Raw genomic sequence first — 25,130 nt, 5'->3', positions numbered from 1 at the left:
GAAATATATGCAGATATTTGAGGATACATTTTCAAAGTTTATAAAATTAATGTAGAATGCAAGGAATGTGTGAATACAGCTCCTGTTTGCACACTAAAAATGTATCCCATTGCATCTAAGGTGGGATGTTTGATTTTTTTCCTTTATATCAATCTTCTTGTAAGGCAGATAACTAGTTTGTCTTTCCACAGTGCTAGTTTGTATAAAATGACAGCTTTCCCCCAGTTTGAAAATCTTCAGTTCACCTCCTGATAATTATTTTAATGGGTATAGTAATTTCTAAAACTCAGTAACAAAAACCTAACTTATAACATGCTCTGTTGAAATATCAATTTTTATTATAGAGTATGTTCTTATCTTCAAATAATTTTTAAAAATCCATACTAATAAATTCCTTAGTGGAATCATATTCACGGAGAGCTAAGTTTCCAATGCCAAACGCACACATTAGAAAGTGGAATATGGAACCAAAACCAACTAAGTCATAAATTATTTCTGACCCCAATGGTTAGTGTTAAGAAATAACACCAAAAGACTTCCATGAGATAAGTGAGTTACATCCTCATTTGTAAAATAGTCTATTTACTATTTAGAGTTTTCAAATAATGATTATAATAGATGCTTGTAAGCATAGAAGGTAAACTCATAGATAATGAATAAATCTCGGATCATTTGTAATGCAGGTTTATATCAACAGACTAGAGATAGAATTACAGCTGGGGAATTGAACACAAAAAACAAGGTGAAAAAATGTATATCTTACTAAGCTATGTAAATGTTTCTTTCTTTGCTCTTCAGGCAAGTGATGATACTGAATTAGTAATGGAAAGATATACCAAGGGATATACATAGTCTAAGTCATGAATATTTTTTGTAATTTTGCTGTCAAAAGTGTTCTTTTCTCAAGTTTCTAGTCCATTAATACTTTATACTAGTTTTTATCTTGTTTTTTTTATAGAGAATCAGACCGTTGAACCTACATTTCAACATCATTCAGTTACAGAACTGAAAAAGATGTTGTCCGTCCATGTGGAAGCTCCAGTGTTTAGCCCATTGAAATCAGACTGGTGGATTCATTCAGGACTAAATCTGGTATTACCAGATTCTTTGGAGCAACTAAGCACTGATTTGGGTAGTGCAAACAGCATGTTTACTACTAAAATGGAAGTATTCTCACAAATTACACAATTTCAGTTAGAAAGTAAGTATATTTGTTTTTGATAGAAAAGTTCAATGACAAGAATGGCAAGGAGATCTTTAACAGAGGATCAATCATGCAGTTCAGTGACGGATAGTAGCATAGCACCAACTAAGAAAAGAATCAGAAAAATTCTCATTCTCAAAAAGAAAAGAACTCAGAAAAGCATAAATTAGCCTCCACTATTACTCTAAAGTCTGATTTACAAAAAGCTAAGATTGTCAGTTGCGTGGATAAAAGTAAGTGTGCACTTGCATACTTAATTTGTGATTACCATGATTGCATATAGCAGCAGAGGGTCCTGTGGCACCTTTGAGACTAACAGAAGTACTGGGAGCATAAGCTTTCGTGGGTAAGAACCTCACTTCTTCAGATGCAAGATGCACTTCTTGCATCTGAAGAAGTGAGGTTCTTACCCACGAAAGCTTATGCTCCCAGTACTTCTGTTAGTCTCAAAGGTGCCACAGGACCCTCTGCTGCTTTTTACAGATTCAGACTAACACGGCTACCCCTCTGATACATGATTGCATATGCAAATTATGGTAGTTGCAAGTACAAATTAGCCTAAATTTTATTTAGATAAAATACCTGGCAGGAGAACTTTTGAAAGGGATATAATAATTTCAAAGTATTATTAATTACTATTATTAATTAATATCACCATAATAGTGAATATGTTGATGTAGCAGACTCTTATATTGTTCCAGCTTCTTCTAGGATAGGCCAGTGGCACAGGACCTGTTGTAGTTAACTCAGCTTCTATTATAGTGAAGATTCATCAGTATACAATATTATGCAGGGATTCATTCACTATGCAGAGTTGCAAGGCTATTTGCGTGCAACTCACATGGAAAAATACTACCACCTAAGTGTGGCAGCTCTGTAGAGACAGAACATATTGCAGTGCATTTAGCTACAGTATTGTTAACATGAATATATAGAAGTAATACAAAGGGTTATGATTTTGGGAAATTGCAGCTCTAAAATGCATCAAATCACATCCTTTTTATTTTTTCATATTACAGATGCTTGTAATAAGCACAGTTACCCCAGGGCCGGTGCAAGGAAGTTTCGCACCCTAGGCGAAACTTCCACCTTGCGCCCCCCCCCAGCCCTGCGGCAGCTCCCCACCCCCTCTCCCTGAGGCGCCCCCCCCGCAGCAGCTCCCCCCCCGCCCTGAGGTGCCCCCCCTGCGGCAGCTCCCCACCCCAGTTCACCTCTGCTCCGCTTCCTCCCGAGCACGCCGCCCCCGCTCTAATTCTCCTCCTCTCCCAGGCTTGCGGCGCCAAACTGCTGATTGGCGCCGCAAGCCTAGGAGGCGGGAGAAGTGTAGCGGCGACCGTGTGCTCGGGGAGGGGGCGTAGCAGAGATGAGTGGGGTGGGGAGCTGCCGCATGGCTCCCCGGGCTGGGGGGGTGGGGAGCTGCCGTGGGAGGGGGGGTGCCGCCACAGGGCTCCCCACCCCAGCTCACCTCTGCTACGCCCCCTCACCTAGCACGCTGCCCCCGCCGGCAATGACAATAATTGCATGGAGCGGCCGCTGCGCTGGGCGAGGGAGTCTGAGACGCACGTGTCAGTGCGCCGCCGGCAGCCCAGGCCAGGAGCGCTGTAAAAAAAAATTGGGGGCACTGCTTTTTGGCGCCCCCAAATCTTGCTGCCCTAGGCAACCACTTAGTTTGCCTTAATGGTAGCACGGGCCCTGAGTTACCCACATTCATAGTCAAATTCCTTGCTATTTCACACACAGTTTATCATTATGGGGATTTTTAGTATGAAGCTGTCATATATTTGTACTGAACAGGTAGTACAGTATATTATTTCTCATGCACTCATAACTTTACAATGTCCCTTCAAATAGAACATGTGACAGATACAATAGAATCCATTCTAGATCATTCTTGTGTTCTCCTACACTGCACTCGCTGTTCTGTATAAAAGTCATAGCTTATGGGTATTGTTGCCCAAGCCAGTTGATAGGAAATGTGGTGCGGGGGGGTCCAGGAATCTCACTGGAATTTTTTTCCCTTAGGTTGATAGCTCCCCTAGTTTGTGTGTGCTGAACTAATCATGTTATCCCCAGTATTTCTGTACCTCTGCCTGAACAGCAGCAGTTCCTTTTCTGCGCTTTCTATAAGCCTGGGTTCTTTAGTCTCTGTTTGGCTTCTTGAAATGGCCAACATCTTGCAGCAAAACTTCTCTTATATGGAGTGTGGAGCTTGCTGAGGATTCCTTTAGCAGCAGTTTTACTGAATGCTCCTGTTACAACAGCAGCTTTGGGTAGACTAAAGAACTACTTCCACTGGCTTCCTCTGTCTAGCATCATGTGAAGCAGCAGCTTAGTAACACCCACCTCGCTGTCTGCTCCCACCAGCTGGAGCTCTTTTTGGAGAATAGATTCAAGTTTGAACTGCCCCTTCTCCTTCCTACTAAATCATTCATTCATGAAGGAAGAACTCTTGGGAAGGGATTCCTCTTGCTCAGCGCACCTCCTTGCCAACATTGGTGAGAGCAGCTTACAGTCAGACTTGGAAGAGCCCGGTCCTTCCACCCATTGACAGCAGCAGTGATCTGGGTCCTTATTAATCCAGAGCAGCAGATCTTTTAGCAAGGCGTAGCCAGACTGCTTGCCCCTGTGGAGTCTTCTAGCATGGAAATACAGTCAGTAGTAGAGGCTAAGAAGGGGTCATGAGTCACAGTAACTGGTTTCTATGGTCCTGTAGCCCCAAGGGACCCTCATCATCAGTGCTGATCCCATTTCACAATTTTCCTCATCCTCTTTACAAGAGCAGGAAATGGTTTTCTGGATCCTCTCCAACAGCCACAGTTTCTAGCTTCTTTGGTCCCCAGTACCCAGGAAAGAGGTTTAACACTCTTTGCAAGCCCAACTCTACTACCAGTCTGCTCAGGCAGACTGCAGGATTGGGGACCCAGGTTGAGCACCATTTCCCTCATCAATCCATCAGTTGTTCCCTCTCACTCAAACCTGAATAGTTAAGCCTAGTTCTCTCCGCCAGGGTCCTTCTGTGTGCACAGAAGTTCAACCTAGCCCAGTGTGCCTCCTTTTGAGGAAGACTGCTGGTAGGCCCATAAATAGTGCAACAAAGTAGTCTAGCAGTTCATACCATCAGCCTGCAGATGTCTCTAGTCCCTCCTTTTTGCAGTAATCCTGCTAGTAAAGGATCAGTAACAGAAGAAAGTAGGAAAAAGTGAGGAGAAGAGAACATAAGTGAGAGGGAAAGTCCCCTAATAGAGCATAGTTCTAATTCTAACATCAATGGAAGTTAGGAACCTAAACACTTTTGTGGAGCACGATCCTAGAAAAATCACAGGAACACCACAATCCCTAAAGCCTGAGTTAGATGCCTACAGTCCCTATACAATGATTGGGGGAGAGAGGCACCATAGACTGCAGTCTACTAAGCCAGCATACAAGGCAGGGAGCCACCTAAGCTAGGCAATGGAGACACTGAGCAGAGAGGTATGCACTGAGCCCTGCCCCTCTCTCAGAGATAGGCTCTTAAATCCAGGCTGCATAGGAGGCACCTAACTGTGCTAGCAAGCCACGAACTGGCAGAAAATAGGCATTCAGCCACCTAAGATGCTTGCAGGACCTGAAACAAAATAGAAGAGGAGGAGCAGGACCTCCCTTACAATCTTTAGCCAAGTGGATAGGATGTGGAACACCCCCAATTTAAGTTCCCCTGCCTTCTGCTACCTCTCAGGTGATTGTCCTAACCACTAGGCTATAGAGTCAGTAACTCTTTCTCTAGCCAAATAATATTTAAGTATTCCATTGTTTAATTAAAGTGGAACAACTTCAAAAGGAGAGACTGAGGGAGCCTCACATCAGAATATTCCATAGTCTACTTGCTAGGGCAATCACCTGAGAGGTGGAAGACTCCTGTTCAAATCCCTTTGCCCCCTCAGGAGGAAGGTGGGAATGAACCTAGAAGGTTCCCTCTTCATGGGTGAGATTATAAGGGAGATCCTCTTCCCACACCCCCGGCTGTTTTGTGTGAACTTGCCTGATGGGCCCAATCTGATATGTGTGCTAAGAAGCCACCGTCTGGATCAGGACTCTGCACATGACTTGACTAGCCAAACATCTATTTTTTCCCGGTTTGTTAATTGCTCTGTGGCTTAGACAGGAGATAGGCACCTGGGCACCGAAGAGAGTGAGGCTGTAGTGTGCATGGCCAGAAGGGCCTTGTGAGTTTAGGTGCCTACAGGGTTAGGTGGCAGCCTAGTGGGAGTTTTGCAGTGGTGCCTAAAAATGGGACTTGGATTTCTAAGTAACTTTGTGGACCCCACCCTCAGTCCTTATTCTTTATCCACAGGTACCTCTGATCTTTTGTTGTAGTGACCAATTTTTCATTTGTTTGCTATTTTATTACCTTCCTTATTGGTGAAGAAGATTATGGTCCCTGCTTGCTTTCCGTGAGTTATGATTTTTGTCCAGAGCAGTGGATCCAACATAGGTAAAAAGTAAGAGTTTTCTTACCTTTAACTTTGATTTTTTCTAATATGGAGCCACTGCTCTGGGCAGACTCACCTTGTGCTTATTTAGTGTTTTATTAATTTCTGAGCTTGTCACAGGCTCGTCTTTTACATTCTTTCATGCAAGGTTGAAAGGGAAAGGAAAACAAGTGCTCAAAATGTCAGTGACGCTACGGCAAACTGTATTGGTGATAGAACTATCATGCTAGGTTGCATTAAATCTATCACCATCTATAAGTTAATTGTGTATAGCTTCACTTCAGAGTTGATATAATGTCTTTGGAGCTTTCTGTTTTCTGAACTTTGGAATTTCTTACCTGGGAATAACATATCAGTTCAAACATGCCAGCCGTGGAGTCTAACACCCTAAGGAAGAAAGGAAAAAAAAAATAAAAAAAGAACTCTGCAGAGTTCTAATCAATTGGATTGGACAAGAACATTCTTGGGTTATATATTCTATCCAGAGCAATAGATTCTACTAGGAGTAATCAAAATTGCAATGGAGAAAACTAATTTTATCTTTCAGAGTGGCTTGAAGAGAAGTGTTCCCTTACTAACCAAGGACTGCTTTCTGTCAGTGCACGTCACTGGGACAAAACAACAAATTCTCATTTCTCACCTGAAAAGAAGAGCCCATTCTCTCCATTATGTTTGAGAGCTGCACCTCATGTTAACATACATGATACAAATACATCTGGTGAATGGCTAACAAGACAGGAAAAACAGCACAGTGAGACAGAAGGACCAATGCATTTCTTATATCAAGAAAAGAAAAACAAAGATTTGTCTGACTCACTTAACTGTAAAGAAGTATCTTTTGAACCAAACAGCTCAACAAAAAGCCAGAAGACTCCACCATTCGAACAGTCTAGACAATGTGATGATGATTCTGACCTTCTGAGCAGTTTTATCATGCTAAGATCTAAACACGTGTTCATCCAAAATGAGGAAAAAAATAATGTGGATAGGCAGAAAGATGGTAGGTGAACCATTCTGTCCTGTAATTTTAGGTCTAATTCTGCTCTCTTACACTGCTGTAAATCAAGTATAACTCCATTCAAGTCAATAGAATTAATTACATGAAATCCTGGTCCCATTGACTTGAGTGGATCCAGTATTTCATCCATGGTATTTACTTTCTATTTTTCTTTTTAGTTGTTTGTTAGACAGTGTGCATTAAAGTTTGGTTCCACTCTGAAAGGAAAATGTAAAAATGGTACCCTCTGACTCAGACTGTCTGCTCCCCTGGCATGTTCTGAGTCTAGTCTGCTGATTTTTGTGACAAAAGTAAGTTTCTATTGCTTACGACTCTTGTTAGTCCTGCAGAGCTAGCACAGTTAAGAGGGAACTACAGTCTGTTTCTTCTTATCCCAGCAGAACCATTCCAATTAAAAAGAAGAACAGGAGGACTTGTGGCACCTTAGAGACTAACAAATTTATTAGAGCATAAGCTTTCGTGGACTACAGCCCACTTCTTCGGATGCATATATGCTTATATGCATCCGAAGAAGTGGGCTGTAGTCCACGAAAGCTTATGCTCTAATAAATTTGTTAGTCTCTAAGGTGCCACAAGTCCTCCTGTTCTTCTTTTTGCGGATACAGACTAACACGGCTGCTACTCTGAAACCTTCCATTCCAATTAGTTACACTTGTGCAAACCCAGTGATGCAATGAGGCTGAACAGTTGTCTGTGAAGACAGAATATGGTTTGAAGATCTGTTATCACTGCTGATGATGTGTGAGAGGAAAACTTAGCTAACAGATTGAGTATGCAGGACTGAAAAAAAATTACTTATAAAACCCTCTTTGCTACAGAAATCATTGTGAGACAATGAAATGTTAGCTCAGTCACTTTTCAGAATAGAATCACGGTAAAAAATAAAATGCTGCAGGACCCAGACCCTGGTTAGCAGAGCTTCAACACAGATTATGCTTGAGTTATATATACCCTTGGAAAATAAGTTTGTAATGTAGACACTGTTGCAGCACTAATTATAATAGCATGAAGTGGTGCTATGTAACAGATTAATATGGATTTTAATTGTATCCTGACATAATTTCAAAATAACAATTATTTGCAAGACATTTTAAATGGTTTTATTTTTTAAATTTTATTATTATTGTTTTATGTTGATACACCTGGAGATCTTGAGAAATTGATAACCCCAGTTCTAAAAGTACAAACTCAAGACATGTGAACTAAGGTCTTATGTTACCATCTAGTGATCTCTAACTAGAAGTGCATCTCTGAGTAGTACTATGGATAGAGGCATAGTTAAATATAGTGTAAACAAGTAGATGTATACAAAAAAAAATGAGGAATCCTTGTGGCACCTTAGAGACTAACAAATTTATTTGGGCATAAGCTTTCGTGGGCTAGAACCCACTTCATCAGAAGTATGAAGTAAAAAATACAGGAGCAGGTATAAATACATGAAAGAATGGGGGTGCTTTACCAAGTGTTAGGTCAGTCTAATGAGATAAATCAATTATCAGTAGGATATCAAGGGAGGAAAAATAACTTTTGAAGTGGTAAGGGAGTGGCCCATTACAGACAGTTGACAGTGTGAGTAACAGTAGGAAGAAATTAGTATTGGGGAAATTAAGTTTAGGTTTTGTAATGACCCAACCACTCCCAGTCTTTATTCAGGCCTAATCTGATGGTATCTAGTTTGCAAATTAATTCCAGTTCTGCAGCTTCACGTTGGAGTCTGTTTTTGAAGTTTTTTTGTTGAAGAATTGCCACTTTGAGGTCTGTTATTGAGTGACCAGAGAGATTGAAGTGTTCTCCTATGTGTTGTTGAATGTTATGATTCCTGATGTCAGATTTGTGTCCATTTATTCTTTTGCGTAGAGACTGTCCAGTTTGGTCAATGTACATGGCAGAGGGGCATTGCTGGCACATGATGGCATATATCACATTGGTAGATGTGCAGGTGAACGAGCTTCTGATGGTGTGGCTGATGTGGTTAGATCCTATGATGGTGTCCCTTGAATAGATATGTGGACAGAGTTGGTACCAGGGTTTATAGCAGAGTTTCGTTCCTGGGTTGGTGTTTTTGTTGTGTGGTGTGTAGTTGCTGGTGAGTATTTGCTTCAGGTTGAGGGGCTGTCTGTCAGAGAGGACTGGTCTGTCTCCCAAGGTCTGTGAGAGTGAGGGATCATCCTTCAGGATAGGTTGTAGATCCTTGATGATGCGCTAGAGAGGTTTTAGTTGGGGGCTGTAGGTGACGGCTAGTGGCACTCTGTTACTTTCTTTGTTGGGCCTGTCTTGTAATAGGTGACTTCTCGGTACCCTTCTGGCTCTGTCAGTCTGTTTCTTCACTTCACCAGGTGGGTACTGCAGTTTTAAGAACACTTAATAGAGATTCTGTAGGTGTTTGTCTCTGCCTGAGGGATCGAAGCAAATGCGGTTGTATCTTAGGGTATGTCCGGACTACCCGCCGGATCGGCAGGTAGCGATCGATCTATCGGGGATCGATATATCGCGTCTCGTCTAGACGTGATATATCGATCCCCAAATGCGCTCCCGTCGACTCTGAAACTCCACCAGGGCAAGCAGCGGTAGCGGAGTCGACAGGGGAGCCGCGGCAGTTGATCCCACACCATGAGGACAGGAGGTAAGTCGAAATAAGATATGTCGACTTCAGCTGTGCTATTCCGGTAGCTGAAGTTGCGTATCTTACATCGACACCCCCCCACCACCACCACAGTGTAGACCAGGCCTTAGAGCTTGGCTGTAGACAATGATTGATAAATGCTTAACCTATCCAAACATCTGTAGATTTTATGTCAATTCCTTCTAAAGTATGGTTCCAGTTTTAGCTGAAGGCCTATTGTCTCCCAATAAATTACAGTGCTGCTGTGGGTTATTTTTATAGACACCAGTTATATGTACTATTTAACCCAATTAGTATTTAGGAGAGAACTAGTGAAAGTAATTGGTTAGCATAATTTTGAACCTTAATAAACTTCAAATTCAGTAGGTTTCAGAGTAGCAGCCGTGTTAGTCTGTATCCGCAAAAAGAAGAACAGGAGGACTTGTGGCACCTTAGAGACTAACAAATTTATTAGAGCATAAGCTCTAATAAATTTGTTAGTCTCTAAGGTGCCACAAGTCCTCCTGTTCTTCTTTTTTCAAATTCAGTAGGCTCCTGGACAGTAAAATACGAACTTTGGTTTTTAACTTCGGGGGATGGAAAGTTTTTTACTTTTCCCTCTTTATTTCGCCCAAGTACCTCATTTTCACAGCTGCAGCCGTATGACATAGGAATCAATCCACTTTGCCAAGAAGTGGGGGCTGCTAGCTCCAAATGTAATCAGCAGCAGCTGGAAGGAATCTGCCAGGATGAGGAGAACAGAGATGCTGGGGCACCCTTAAGATAGCTTGTGACTTCTTATTTGTATTGGAGAAGGAGAAAAAAAAACACAAAAGGGATAGATGCTGAGGTGCAGCTACAAGTAAAGATGAAGGGAGTGAGAACGACCTCTTAAGTAAACTGTTCCCAGCCCTTCTCTTAGGGTACATCTACATTACAGGGGGGAGTCGATTTAAGATACGCAAATTCAGCTACGTGAATAGCGTAGCTGAATTCGACGTATCGCAGCCGACTTACCCCGCTGTGAGGACGGCGGCAAAATCGACTTCTGCGGCTTTCTGTCGGCGGCGCTTACTCCCACCTCCGCTGGTGGAGTAAGAGCGCCGATTCGGGACGCGATAAATCGATCCCCGAGAGGTCGATTTCTACCCGCCGATTCAGGCGGGTAGTGTAGACCTAGCCACTTACCCTATTTCCAGTGTTCCTGATCTCTCCAGCTCATGTGACTGCAGCGAGGAAGTGTGGGAACTTGGAGGAAATAAAGAAAAAATAAAATATTTTCACTTTCTTTTTCCAAAGTAAAATATACAATTATTTTTCTGTGGCACAGGAGTCTCCTGAATTTTGAAATGTTTAATTAGTGAGTGGAGGAACGTGTTAGAAAATTTACTTATTCCGTGGACTTGTCTTGTGATAATTTTATATAATCTATGTCCAATGTTTTAGCACTGGAAATTAAAGTGTGTCCAGAAGTTCTTAAACAAGACAGTCCTGCTGTTTGTAAGGCTACATTGACAGAGAAAACAGAACAGGAGAATCAAGGCAGCATCTCAGTCGAAATTCAAGCATCAGGTATAGAATTTTGCTTTGAATGGTCTGTTTATTTTTTTTGTAATATTGCAATTTTACACTAAATAATAGCCATCCATACAAAACCAATATCCATTTTATTCTCTGCTCTCTACGGCTCTTATCCTGCAAAAATTCAATATGGGAACCCTTATGCCCATGCAGACTGTCGTATAACAATCCCTATATTTCACCATGGTAGCATCATGTGAAAGAATTAAGAGTTTCTCAGTCAGATATAAGCTATATCCAATATTGAGAACTTAAAGACAAACACAAATATTTAACAGGAGTGAAATATTAACAATATCTTATGATTCCTTACTGGAAATATTAAGCACTTTAAAAAGAAAATGATTCATCAATAAATGAATGAATGAAATTACACTGAGTAGCAAAAACAATATAGTATATGAGCTATCCTGACAAAGAATGCAGAACTGGAGATGATGAGAATGAGAACTTACATAGTGCTCCACATCTTCAAAGTACTTTACAAATATTAAGTAATTAGTTAATAATTATGAGGGCATAAATGACCAAATGTAGTGAGACCAGCAACTGAAATGCAGCCCAGTCTGGCAACCTTACCTGTCAGCTTGAGATATTTTAAAAATGAAATGATGAACCCTTGAACATAGAAGATAATAGAGTTTTAACCTTGATGATGTAATTAACTCAACTGTAATGTTAAGCACATAAAAGAAAAAATTGATATTCAAGAGATTTAGGTATCCCATCGACTCGAGAAATAGGTCGTGCCTTCCAGTTAATTAAATAGCAGCAGTATATTTGAGTTCTTCAGACTACTGTGTTGCTGTCACCTACTTGGATGTCATGAAAACTCAGTTATATCTGAAGGTATGTCTACATGTGCTGGCACAGCTATGCCACCACAGCCATGTAATGTAGATACAGCCTACACCAACAAAAGGGTTTTTTCTATTCATATCGCAATACCACCTCCCCAAATGATGGTATCTACATTGACTGAAGTGTTCTTTTGTCAATACAGCCGCATCTACACTGGCAGTGGGGTTGATATAGCTACGTTGGTCAAGGAGTGGATTTTTTACACCAACATAGCTATGTTGACTTGACTTTTACGTGTAGATAGAGCCTTAGGTCTGGTCTAAACTCCTGAGCAACATAGTTATACCAACCTAACCTCCAGTGTAGACAGAGCTTCTCCCGTCAGACATAGCTACTGCCTCTCGGGGAGGTGGATTAATTACACCGATGGGAGAACGGTCTCCTGTCGGCTTAGAGCATCTTCATTAAAGTGCTACAGCTGCATCGGTCAAGAGTTTTAAGTGTAGGCTTGCCCTTAGAAGGGGTTACAAAACAGCCATCCAGCAGTTATTAAGAATTACTAACATGAAGAGAATGAAGTTCATGTTGCAGATCTCTTGAAGAAAAGAAGGCTTTTTTGTTTTGCAACACACTTGAGGACTTTTATCCAACAGTGGCATATTTAACCAAATCGTGTTATCTTGTGTGTGTTTGTATTAACCAGAAAGCCAGTGCCAGGCATACCATCTGTTAGAAGCAACAGCCACTCCTGTTCTAAAAGAGTTGATGCATCTTGGCATACTTGCTGCAGTGAATTGGACCTTTGCCACGGTTAAATTTGATCACACTAGATTTTTCTTAAAACAGCAGGAGAAAGTGATCTGTGATATTTTTAAACAAGGTAAAATACATTGTATTTTTCATCTATAAAATTGATTTTATTTCATTTGTAACGTGTGGTTCAATAAGTCTGGCAAATTATTCACAAACTTTCAAGCGTTTCCCATCTTAAGGCTGATGGTAACAGACCTGTTTTTTGTTTCCAAAAGGTTAATACAGTTAATATAATATAGTTAATACAGTCCTAGTTAGGCGTGTTATTTTTAATAACCTGAATATCAGAATACTAAAAAGTATTCAAATCCAAATCTAAATTTCACATGCTTCAGAAATGTTGGTCATGATTAATCATACATTGTAGGCAATGTTTAAATGACATTCCCACATGTGTAATTTACAGAGAAAAACACCAGTATGTTTTTGTTGTCCTTTTCTTTGTGGTCAGTGACTGTTTCTGTCATATACCTGTCATGGAGTTCAGGGTATACTCCAGTCCAGGAGGGGGTGGTCACCTCTTAACCCTGTAACCCTGAGTGCCTCACAATACTTTGCTACTGTAGCTCCCAGCCTGGGACACTCAGTCAGCAACAAACATGCAGGTCACAGCCTGAGTGTCTGTGTGCTATACAGCCAATGCTGGTTCAGAAACTGACGCCAGCAGTCAGTCTACAGCCTTACAGCCCCACTCTGGCTTCCACAGCCTTGAATACAACGAGCAAGGTGGCCCCAACACACTCCCAGTCCCGAATTTTCCCAAGACCTTGTGTTCTGCAATGTCCAGCCCTCTGGACATTGCAGAACACAAGAAATTCAGTTGTATGTCTTAACGCTACATAAGGAATTATGAATGCTTATTTGGGTCACAGACTGTAAAGCGTAATATTAATAAGTATTCATAATTCCTTATAAGGTGTTAATACATACAATTCACAATATTAATAAAAGATCTCATGCAATAGCCTGTTATAATACAGTAATATTCTATACAATCTGGTCTATATTACAGACCTATATTGATATAACTACATGGCTCAGGGGTGTGAAAAATCCACAACCCTGAACAACGTAGTTATGCTGACCTAACCCACTGTGTGCACAGCGCTATGTCAGCAGGAGAGCTTCTTCCACCAACATAGCTACCACCTCTTGGGGTTAATTAGGCCGACGGGAGAGCTGACTCCTGTCAGTTTAGAGCATCTTCATTAAAGCGCTACAGTGGCACAGCTGCATTGGTGCAGTTGCACCAATGCAGCACTTTAAGTGTATACTTGCCCTCAGTTGATTCAATTGTTTATCACTTGAAGTTCAGCCCCCTCCCCTCATCTTTATAGACCAATAGGTCTACACTACACACTTACTTCGGAGGTAAAAAATCCACACCCCTGAGCGATATAGTTATACCGACCTTAACCCCCTGTGTAGACAGCGCTATGTCAGTGTGAGAGCTTCTCCCGCCGCCATAGCTACCGCTTCTGGCAGAGGTAGAGTAACGAAGCCAATGGGAGAACTTTCCCCCATCAACTTAGAGCAGGGGTGGGAAAATTTTTTGGCCTGAGGGCCACATCGGGGTTCCGAAACTGTATGGAGGGCTGGGTAGGGAAGGCTGTGCCTCCCCAAACAGCCTGTCCCCTGCCCCCATCTGACCCCTCCCACTTCCCGCCTCCCTCAGAACCCCCGACCCATCCAACCCCCCTGCTCCTTGTCCCCTAACCGCCCTCTCCCTGGAGCCGCATATTAACTTCTGAAGAACCGCATGTGGTTCCGGAGCCACAGGTTGGCCACCCCTGCTTAAGAGTCTTCAATTTAATTCAAGATTAATTCAAAGGTGTTTATATATTATGAAAGACAGATGATTTCAGAAATTTAGCAGGACCCAGGAAATCTGATACTATGGTCCAACCTAACCGTGGTGCTCCCATTTATGGGCTCTGCTCTGTCATTGGTTTGTAATGATATGCTACAATCCACATGACAGCTAGAACCATGGCCTTATCTGTGTCAGTAAAGAGGTTCCTCTGGCTAAAATAGTGGGCAGTGGAACAATCCTTCAGGGCCAGGCTGCTGGTCCTTCCCTTTAAAGACAGGCTATTCTTTCGGGAAGAGTTGGAGAAGATTCAGCAGTTCCTGTCTGCGCCAAAGAACGAGAGTCTGCCCCAAGACTGGTCCCTGAGATAGCTCGTCTTGCCCACACTGAAGAGGCAATAAGTGGCAGAGTGCCCTTTTGAGTTTTAAGAAGGGAGCCTGGTGCTGAGAGAGCCAAGGCCCAGAACCTGTCATGAGGGGAAGTCTGAAAAACAACAGTCATGACTGGGCCCAGACAGTGCCCAAGCAATGGGCACTTACAGCAGTATGTTTGGCTAGAATAGTGGGAAAGCTGCAAGTGCTTTCTTGAAAAGAGCTGTAATTGATTTTTCACAAGAGCTCTGCCTAAATTCAAGCCTAAACTCCCTCAGGCATTTTTTCTTCATAGTAGATTTACCTTATTCACAATCTTCCCTAATCCAAAGTATCTGAAGGAAGGAAGACTTCATTACCAGGACATTCAAAGGTCCCTGCAAATTTACATAGCGCAGCTCGCAGAGGTCAATGGATCACAGAGACTATTTATTTTGAACCAAGGGCCAAATTAGAAAACAATCAGACTCCAAAGCTACCGCCTCAAAGTGGACTAAGGTACTAAGCAGGAAAAAAGAACAGGAGTACTTGTGGCATCTTAGAGACTAACAAATTTATTTGAGCATAAGCTTTCGTGGACTACAGCCCACTTTATCTGGTGCCACAAGTACTCCTGTTCTTTTTGCGGATACAGACTAACACGGCTGCGACTCTGAAACCTAAGCAGGAAAACTTACTTCATTATAGGGAAGATGTTACCAGAAACATTTAAAGCACACTTAGTACCATTGTTATGGACAGAAAGTGAGGAATCTGTTTTTTTAATAGAGATTTGTAAGGCAGACAGACACCTGGGCACCAACTTAAACCTTTGCCAAGCATTATAGGATAGATGTGCAGGCTTCCATAGAGACAGCCTTTGACAGGAGAGTGTGGTAGGTGACTCTCAAATCCTCATCCCTCCTGTAGCTTTATGTGAGCTGCTTTGGGAGGTTTCAAGTAGCCAGCATAGTACAGAAGACTAAATAAGACATTTTTCCTCTCTGTTAATTTTCTTCCTTTAAGGTATTATATACTAGCCTAGAGAATCTCCCGTGAAAAACAATGTCTTTTTTATGGTTCAAGGCAAGGGTAGTCAATAGGCAGATCTCAGGCCAAATCCAGGCCACCAGATGCTTTTGAACAAACCCTGAAATCTTTTTATTTACTTATTATCTTTTTTTTTTCTGGAGTCTGGAGCTTGACTATACCTTGGCCAAGAAATTTGGACCTTGACAAAAAAATAATTGAGTACCCCGGTTCAAAGTTTAATGCAAAGTTTCTTTGGAAAATTCAAGTTCGAGTTATCACTGTATTAAAGTTATTTACTGATTATCAAAGGATGGAGTCAGTTTGATTTCTTGGGAACTGCTTTGAAATAGTCAATTGCAGAAAGATGGTTAGACCTTTCTATAGAGAAGCGTGATGTCATCAAAAGATTTAGTAATCTGTCTCCATCTGCTGTATGAGAGGATACATCACCCAAATAACTTAGACAAGTATAGAAGAGCTCAAAGAAATAAAATAAACAGGTAGGCAAAATTTCTGCTTTTCTTCATGTACAGTCAGTGTTTGCCTTGCTGAGATCCACAGCAATGACGTGTTTATATTTATATCTATATTTTATTGTGGGAGACTAATGTTCTGAGATGCCAGGACCCTTTATATGACTTCATGTATGCAGTATAGCTCCTGAGGTTTCTATACAAACCATATATATATATATATAATATATTTTAAAAAAAACTTTTTTTCCTTTGTATAGGTAAAAATAGTGAGAAAGAGATACTGTTGTTCAAACATGCTGCTCTGGTGCATCTGTTGGTAACAGTTCGAGACCTCCTATTAATGTGTACCTTGGACACAGCATTAGGTTAGTTTTAACAATAAAAATGTTTTCTCTCTTTATTGTCATTGCCACTGGATGACAATTAATATACCATGAAATTCTACAATCCCTCGCTCATATTTTGTAATTTTTGATAGTGTGGTGTAACTAAACACTTATCAAGCCTTAACTTACAGCTTCTGAGAGTTGCACCCATCTGCCTGCCTATTTCTACATTCTCATTTAGGGTTGCCAACCCTCCCGGATTGGCTGGGAGTCTACCGGAATCAGCCTCAATCTCCTGGTGACTATTAAAAGCAATCAGGGAGATTTTAATAGGCTAAAAGTCTGGTTGGCAATGCAGTGGGGCTAAAACAAGCTCCCTACCTGCCCTGGCTCCACGTGGCTCCTGGAAGTGGCTGGCATGTCCGGTTCCTAGGCACAGGGGCGGCCAAAGGGTCTCCGCACACTGCCCCTGCGCCCTGCCCTGAGTGCTGACTCCACAGCTCCCATTGGCTGGGAATCGCAGCCAATAGGAACTGCGGGGGTGGTGCCCACAGGCAGGGGCAGTGCGCGGAGCCACCTAGTTGCCGCGGAGCCTAGGAGCCGGACATGCCAGCCACTTCCAGGAGCTTCCTGAGGTAAGTGCCACCTGGCTGGAGCCAGCACCCCTCACTGCCTCCCACCCCTCAGCCCTGAGTCCCCTCCCACACCCAAATTCCCCCCAGAGCTCGCACCCCTCATCCCCTCCCACACCCCAACCCCCTGTCCCAGTCCTGAGCCTCCTCCTGCACTCCGAACCCCTTGGCCCCAGCCCAGAGCCCCTTCCCACACTGAACCCCTCATTTCTGGTCCCATCCTGGAGCCCACATCCCCAGCCGGAGCCTTCACCCCCTCCCACACCCCAACCCACTGCCCCAGCCTGGTGAAAGTGAGTGAGGGTGGGGGAGAGTGAGCAAAAAAGGGAGAAGAGATGGAGTGAGTGGGGGTATGACCTCAAAGAAGGGACAGTGCAAGGGTGTTTAGGTTTGTGCGATTAGAAAGTTGGCAACCCTTTACTCATTAAATGCCAATTCAACGCAAATCGTATTTCTTTACCATTACTACCTGACACATAGTTCATATCACCATTTATGGCACTGCACAGTTTGGGCAAGAACTTCCATGGGAGTTGCACCCACTTACATCATGTCTGGATTTTGCTCAGTCTCCCTGAACACTGAATTTTGCATGTGAATCTTTGCGTTAGCTGGCAAACATATAGGAAGGACCAGGGCCGGTGCAAGGAAGTTTCGCGCCCTAGGTGAAACTTCCACCTTGCGCCCCCCCCCCAGCCCTGCGGCAGCTCCCCACCCTGAGGTGCCCCCTGCCGCAGCAGCTTCCCCCTCCCCCCGGGGAGCTGTGCGGCAGCTCTCCACCCCAGCTCACCTCTGCTCTGCCTCCTCCCCGAGTACGCCGCCCCTGCTCTAATTCTCCTCCCCTCCCAGGCTTGCGGCGCCAAACAGCTGATTGGCGCCACAAGCCTGGGAGGCGGGAGAAGTGTAGCGGTGACCGCACGCTCGGGAAGGGGATGTAGGAACGCTGTAAAAAAAATTGGGGGCACCGTTTTTTGGTGCCCCCAAATCTTGGCGCCCTAAGCAACCGCCTAGTTTGCCTTAATTGTAGTACCAGCCCTGAGAAGGACATATAGGCAGACAACTTCCTGCTGACTTTCTGAGACTTTGTGCATTGTTTATTATGCTGTGCATTTGGAATAATTTATATCTAAGAAATTAGTTTCCCATCTACTCCTTTGAGTTTCAGATATGAAGAATGAGGCAGGTTCAAGCACAAATGTGAAATATTATTTAACACATTTGGCTCCTGTGTAAAGCTACATCAAAGACTAAAGGCTGAACTGTAGCCCTTAAACTCAGAGATTATTCCAATTTTTAGTAATATGCACATAAGGATGAGGATATAACAATTCATCTGCTCCTAATCTCACACCTGAAGTCATAATTCCCTGTTTGTCACACATTCATTTCCACATCTACCTATTGTAATTTCACACATAGGTTTATCAGAATTTAGAGCATATATGATCTCTATTATGAAAAATTTACACTCTACAAAGTTATGACTTCATGTGGAGCATAATAGCAGGAGCAGATTAACTCTTAAAATGATTGTGTCTTCATTGAAATGCCTCTAGTAATAAATGATGGGGAAGAGGAATGCAGAAAATAGAATATGTAAACAGAACTATCTCTACTCATAATGTTTTTCTAAGAGTTCTGTGAGGTGTCAGCATATTTAAAGGTGAACTGCAAAAGAAATTTGAAAATTGAGCCAAGCACAGAAATACTGTATGTCCCCACCAGTCAGGCTGTGGTAGCATTCAGCACATAAGTAAGTGGAAACTAGTCATATATCCATACATATTTTATTTATATCTCTCAATTTCTTGGCCTGCTTTAGGTTCACTGTTGATTCACAGTATGTATCACACAGGGATGTTACAGGTAGCAGAAATATTTGAAATAATATGAGCCAACTAGTGGGGACTCCGATACGTCACATTTATCTTGTAAGCCATTTTAAAAAAATAATTAAAAGATTAAACTTTGGAAAACGTGGTATATAAGAAAAAGCCTGATTTAGCTGGAAGCTTCTCGGCTGGCTTAGTGTAACAGCTCAATTTTCTGGTATCTCAAGTTCCAGAATTCTACTTCCGATTTTAGATTTATTTATATGACAACTGGTTCCAAAGTCTGGTTAGTGAGAGCATTCTGCACATATTTCTGTCTTTGGCTAAATTTTCAGCTTTCCTTTGCGAGTTGCCTTTATATGAAACTAAAATGTATATGCAGATCAAATAGAAATCTTGACAATTTTCTTTCTCTTTTTGCCAATGCTGAGTTTTTGGAATGTCAAATTTAAGTAATTATTCCTTGCTTTGGTTTTTAAACAGGGTATTTGTCCAAGGCAAAGGATATCTATACAAGCATCTTAGGTTCTTGTTTGGATAATATTTGGAGGCAGCTGGAGATTGTACAGTATAGCAGGCAGAAAAAGAATGAAATCAGTCCCAAAATAACACAGCTTCGGTGTCAGATGGTCAAGTGGGTGCAGAGTAATACAGATGAAGAGAATCATAAGGTTAACAATTTAAATGATTTCTTTAAACAATAAAAACTACTTTAGAGCAATAATTATAAAACTACCTTACTTAAATAAGAGCTGGCTTATGACTGAGGGATAGCTCAGTGGTTTGAGCAGTGGCCTGTTAAACCCAGGGTTGTGAGTTCAATCCTTGAGGGGGCCATTTAGGGATATGGGGCAAAAATCTGTTGGATGATTTAATTGGGGATTGGTCCTGCTTTGAGCAGGGGGTTGCAGGGCCGCCCAGAGGATTCAGGGAGCGTAGGGCAAAGCGGAGGAGTGGACATACTCACCGGGTGGCGCTCTGAGTCTGCGGCGGTGGGCCCTTCAGTCGCTCCGCAATCTTCAGCAGCATTGAAGGACCCGCTGCCGAAGACCCGGAGCCACTGAAGGGCCCCCCGCTGCCGAAATGCCGCTGAAGACCCGGACTGCCGCCAGGAAAAAGGCGCCTCTAGCCAGGAAAGGGATTCTCGGCCAGGGCCCGCGGGGCCCCTGCGGGGCTTGGAGCAAATTGCCCTACTTGACACCCCCCCCCGCTCTGGGCGGCCCTGGGGGGTTGTGCATGGATGAGATTCTATGACAGGAAATTCTATATTTGACTGTCCACTTGAGAATACTTATGAGTAAAGGGTGGCGTGAGGCTGCACCACCTCAGGAATAGCCCAGGGATTCTCTGCTGGCTCCCCACTTACTCCAAGGGTGAAATAATCTACGCAAGCTTGTTACGAGGCACAGATTTCTCCTATGCCAACTCAGCTGTGCTGGCAGGTACCTTTAAGGAGGTGGTGGGCAGAGCCATGGTGCTGCCCACTCTGCATATCTACCTGTGTACAGATACATCAATTAAATATGGACATGCAATTAGTCAGCCAATTGTATTGAAACAGCATTTGCACAAATAGGAAACAAGGACCCCCTATGAACCCAAATGGTTTTGCTCTTGAATTAAGCACACATTGTTCCTTTGCTATCTTGCATCATTTATTGAAAATTACAGTATGACTTTAGCCACTAAAGTTCCAATCCCAATCTCTGGCTGACGAACACACAAGGGTGTGGGTTGAAGTACAACATTGGTTTTAGACCACCATTGCATTCCTCTGCTCCTTGGCCACCTGTGCAGTAGGCCAATCGCCTGACATAAGTGAGAGCAGCCTTCAGGCTACTCTAATTTACACCAGTTGCAAATGGCCATAAAACAGCTGGGGATCACTGCGGGATAGGTTTGTGGGGCGTAAACAGAGTAATTGGACATAAATATCCAAAATGTGTTCTCCTGGCAGTACGGATATTTTTGGAGCTATCATTCCTGTGTTTAAATCCCCCACAAAAAAACAGAAGCAAAAACCAGGTTTATCACAAGATGATTTTATTTACATAACGCATAAGCAGCATAATACATAATAAAAGTGAGTAAGGCAAAAAAAATAATGAACAAATATTTTAGAATATTTTGAGTGGAACTTAAACTTGTAAAGACTCTAGTTCAGTTACATTCAGAGGCAGTTTTTAGAGTGAGCCAGACCAGACAGAAGGAGTATTCCTGTATTAATAAGATGTGAAAGTTCTATTGCATAAGCCATTTACTGGCTAATATGATGTGAAGCATGATAATCTGGTTATACCTTTATATCATATTAGTGAATTGCTATTGATGCAAGATATAATGAGAAATTTCCTTTATAAGCAAAAAGCTACAAATAGAACATGATGGATCTCATAGAAAAAAAACCTTATGAACTTTACCATTCTTATTCCATCATCATTTGCATCCACAATTACACAGGAACAGCAGTATATTACAACATGGAGGTCAGCACTTGATGTAGTAATGAGTGAGACAACATTGGAAAACTAGAAAGAAAACAGATAAAATGTGTGCCCAGAGTTAGGCCCCTTGACTTTAATGGGAACTATTGGGTGCTCAGCTTTTGAGAATTAGGCCATTTATTTAGTCCTCTAAATGCAGATTTAAGTAACCCACGACAACAGTATTGAACATCTAGATGCTCCCTTTACAGTCAGTGGAAGCTGTGTGGAGTTTGGAAACCAGGCCACTATTTTAAGCACCTAACTTTAAACATCTGTTTTTTAAAATGTTAGCCAAAGGGACAAATATTCAGAAACTTTCTGCTATGACAGCATTTAGCACAAGGATAACATTTACACATGCAGCTACCTCATTGGACCCATAAATCATGAAGTTGGACATGTAAATACTACCACTTGCTCCCACATTTAATTTTGGGTGCAGAATTGGGCCCACAAAAATGGAGGCAGTTGACGACCTCTTAAACATCAGGTCCATAAAGTGTACCCAGACAGTGCCTGTAAAATGGCACGAATCTACTAGGATAATCCTGTGTAGATCATTGTCAAGTCTTTTTAGTTTATTCCTGAAAATTATACTGAGCATATTGATAGAATAGCACATGGTTCACTTTGGTTCATTTGGGTTGGGAGACAAGGTTGAATATCTCCTCCAATGAGAGAATCTTTTAAAAATGCCTGCCCTTGGGTGCAATCTGATCCATTTGAAAGTAAAAGACTTTAGTCATCAGCAGTGTTTAATGAGCCTCACACATAAGTTATTTAGGGAGTTCCATTATGGTCATGGAAATCTTTCCAAACAGCTTTTCAGTTTGGTGGTCCCATAATTTTAACAAGGAGCTCCCAGGAGCCTCTAAAAGGCCCCTCCAGCACGTTGTTGTAAGCAAAACTCCAAATATCTTCAATGTGAGTTCTACCTGTGACTGGAGTATGGGATTGGCCTGAAAATCTCCTCCCCATGATGATCTACCTGGTGCTGCAATAGGATTTAAGTTCTGTGACAGTGGTTTAAATACTGCCTTTAAATAGTTTTTCTTTCTGTGTGTTAATAATCAGGTGTGAGATATTTTTCTAGAATATCTTTATTCCTGATACTGCATCTCCTTTCCTAGCAATGCTCTTCTAATATCATCTTTTAGTAGTAAGCACAATTATCCTTTAGGAAACATAGATTCAGCAGACAGCAAAAAATACTATATTTCATGTATTGTTCCAGGAAAAGTTGTGTAGACAGAAAAAAAATTTAAATGTTAATTTCTTTTACTTGTCTTACATCAGGTACTAATCATAACAAGAATGGACTCTGATCATGAAAAAGCTGCCATCACTAAAACCCTTAGTGCAGTAGAAGGTAAATGCTGCTCTTTTGTGCAAATCTTTAGAAGATGAGAAAGGTAACATCAAGACTGTGCTCCACTCCGCTTGCTTATATCTTTGTGTGCATCTCTCACAGGCCTGGTCTATACTACCCGCCTGAATCGGCGGGTAGAAATCGACCTCTCGGGGATCGATTTATCGCGTCCCATCGGGAAGCGACAATCGATCCCCGAATCGGCGCTCTAACTCCACCAGCGGAGGTGGTAGTAAGCGCCGCCGACAAAAAGCGGCAGAAGTCGATTTTGCCGCCGTCCTCACAACGGGGTAAGTCGGCTGTAATACGTCGAATTCAGCTACGCTATTCACGTAGCTGAATTTGCGTATCTTAAATCGACTCCCCGCTGTAGTGTAGATGTACCCACAGATCCCACTCAAGTTCTCCCTCAAGGTCACTCACTAGATTGCTGTGAAGGGACCCTGCTGTTAGGTCCCTGAGTCTTTTAAGCCTCCCAGAGCCTGAATGGAGTCCAGCCACTGCCCCAATCTTTGGGGTCCCTAGGCTTATTTCAAGGCACAGACCCTTTGTCTACCGTCCTCTCCTGAGAAATGGAACCTGCTACCCAGCTGCCTAGTCCCCAAGCTCAGTGCTGAGTTCAGCTGAAACACACCCTCTTCCAGAATCCCACCCCAAGGTGTAGCCTTCTGGTTTACCGTTTAACTCTCTCAGGAGGCCTGAGGTAACACACACAGAAACTTTGCCCAGAGTCTTACACAATACCCTTTACTAGCTCACCCATCCCTTGGGCGACCAGGTGGGCTCACAAATCAGGTAGGCGCTCCTGCCTCATTCAGGCCCTTACATGTTGAGCTGCTTCTCTCTCCTCTTGAGCTGGGGAAAAGTGGCTAAAAACCTAGACAGATCAGTACCTCCCTTTTTACAACTTGTAGCCCCTTTATCAGATGACTTATATCTTGCCAACTTCAACAGGTGATCATAGACTTGTTCCAGGTAAATTCATTGCTCAGGCAACCTCTCCCCTGCTAAACCAGTTCACCTGGTTGGAAGCCAGTCTCTTGTTAGAGCTATTCTCTTTTGATATTATTCCTATTCCATGTAACATCAACAACTCTCCTTTGTTAATCTTTTGCCCCAAACCTTTAGAATTTTAGCCCAACATGGAAGCAAACAGACAATGGAGAAAGCAAAAGGCTGCACCTTCAAACTGGAGTTTGCTACTTGGTAAAGATATCTACAGAAACGCAGTTTTCATAGTAACACTTCATACTGTCAGCCAGAATTCATGTTTGTACACACAGATTTCCAAATTATCATAGCATCTCATCTTATACTGCCCCTCTTTCCGCACTTCTGTACAAAGTCCTCTTTTTGCTCCCATTGTCTCCTGCCACTCCTGTCTCCAGGTCTTCATTCCTGATACTTTTTATGATCAAAACAGCCTGTCAAGCACACCCCTCTCTTCCTTCAAATCCCTGTTTTTCACTTGATGTCTTTCTTGTTTGATCGCCTCACCAACAGCATATCTGCGCCACCTTGTGTTGAATTATTCTTTTGTGTTTTGTATTAAGATTAAATTGCAAACTCTTTAGGACCAAGGACCCTGTGTCTAAAGCGTTTTATAAATGGTGGGTGTATTTGCAACACTATAAATAATGATAAATATTCGCTCTTTTATATCTATTTATTAAATGGCTTAGAAACATAGATCAATCTGATTGTCTCATCAACCTTCTGAGGACATTTATATTATACAAAATACATATTGTTCTCCATCCTCTGCAACCTGTTAGCTACATCTCTTTCTGTCATATTTTCTGTCATATATAAAATAAAAAAATGTCCAGGGAAAAAAAACCCACCGTTTTCCCAGTAGTTGTTCCTCGCTCATTTTAAGTTAATTAGCAACATTACTTAGCTAAGCAACATTTCTGCTCTTGACTTACCAACAGGACTCCAGAATTTACCCCATCCTGGGCCTAAATATACAAGTCTTTCAGTATGGGCAGGGTCACAGCTTGTCAGCCTAGTGAAATGCGAGATTACTGATGACTGCCTCAGGTACAGCACTGTCATCCAGGGCTGTACCCCTGAGGTTATAATTTCCTGATTCAGCCCATGTTTGCTGTTTATCACTATATGTCAATTTACACCTGCAGAAGATCTGGTCCAGTCTCTTTAATTGATGCTTAATTTTTTTTAAACAGGTTTAAAAGCCATGGTTTTGAATCCTGAGAAAAGAGGAGTTTTGTTAGAGCACCATGTCATAAGCAGGTGAGTATAATTCATAATTTTTGTGGCCCAAATCTTACAATCTTTACTCAAAATTAACTTCAGAGACACTCCT

The 25,130-nt window shown here is 42.2% G+C and overlaps 1 protein-coding gene across 1 annotated transcript in view; it reads left to right on the top strand.

Moving 5' to 3' along the window:
• Nucleotides 1–25,130, top strand: part of SHOC1 (shortage in chiasmata 1) — a 124,447-nt gene that overhangs the window by 60,010 nt on the left and 39,307 nt on the right. Inside the window, exons 12-19 of the mRNA XM_065550578.1 lie at nt 959–1,201; nt 6,221–6,673; nt 10,740–10,865; nt 12,379–12,555; nt 16,414–16,521; nt 19,430–19,617; nt 22,729–22,801; nt 24,991–25,057. Of these exons, the coding sequence (XP_065406650.1) occupies nt 959–1,201; nt 6,221–6,673; nt 10,740–10,865; nt 12,379–12,555; nt 16,414–16,521; nt 19,430–19,617; nt 22,729–22,801; nt 24,991–25,057 (1,435 nt within the window). The remainder of the gene's footprint in view (nt 1–958; nt 1,202–6,220; nt 6,674–10,739; nt 10,866–12,378; nt 12,556–16,413; nt 16,522–19,429; nt 19,618–22,728; nt 22,802–24,990; nt 25,058–25,130) is intronic.

Source organism: Chrysemys picta, chromosome 6 (genome assembly GCF_011386835.1).
Source record: "Chrysemys picta bellii isolate R12L10 chromosome 6, ASM1138683v2, whole genome shotgun sequence".
In the NCBI taxonomy this organism is placed as follows: Eukaryota; Metazoa; Chordata; order Testudines; family Emydidae; genus Chrysemys; species Chrysemys picta.
This window is presented reverse-complemented; position numbering and strand designations above follow the sequence as displayed.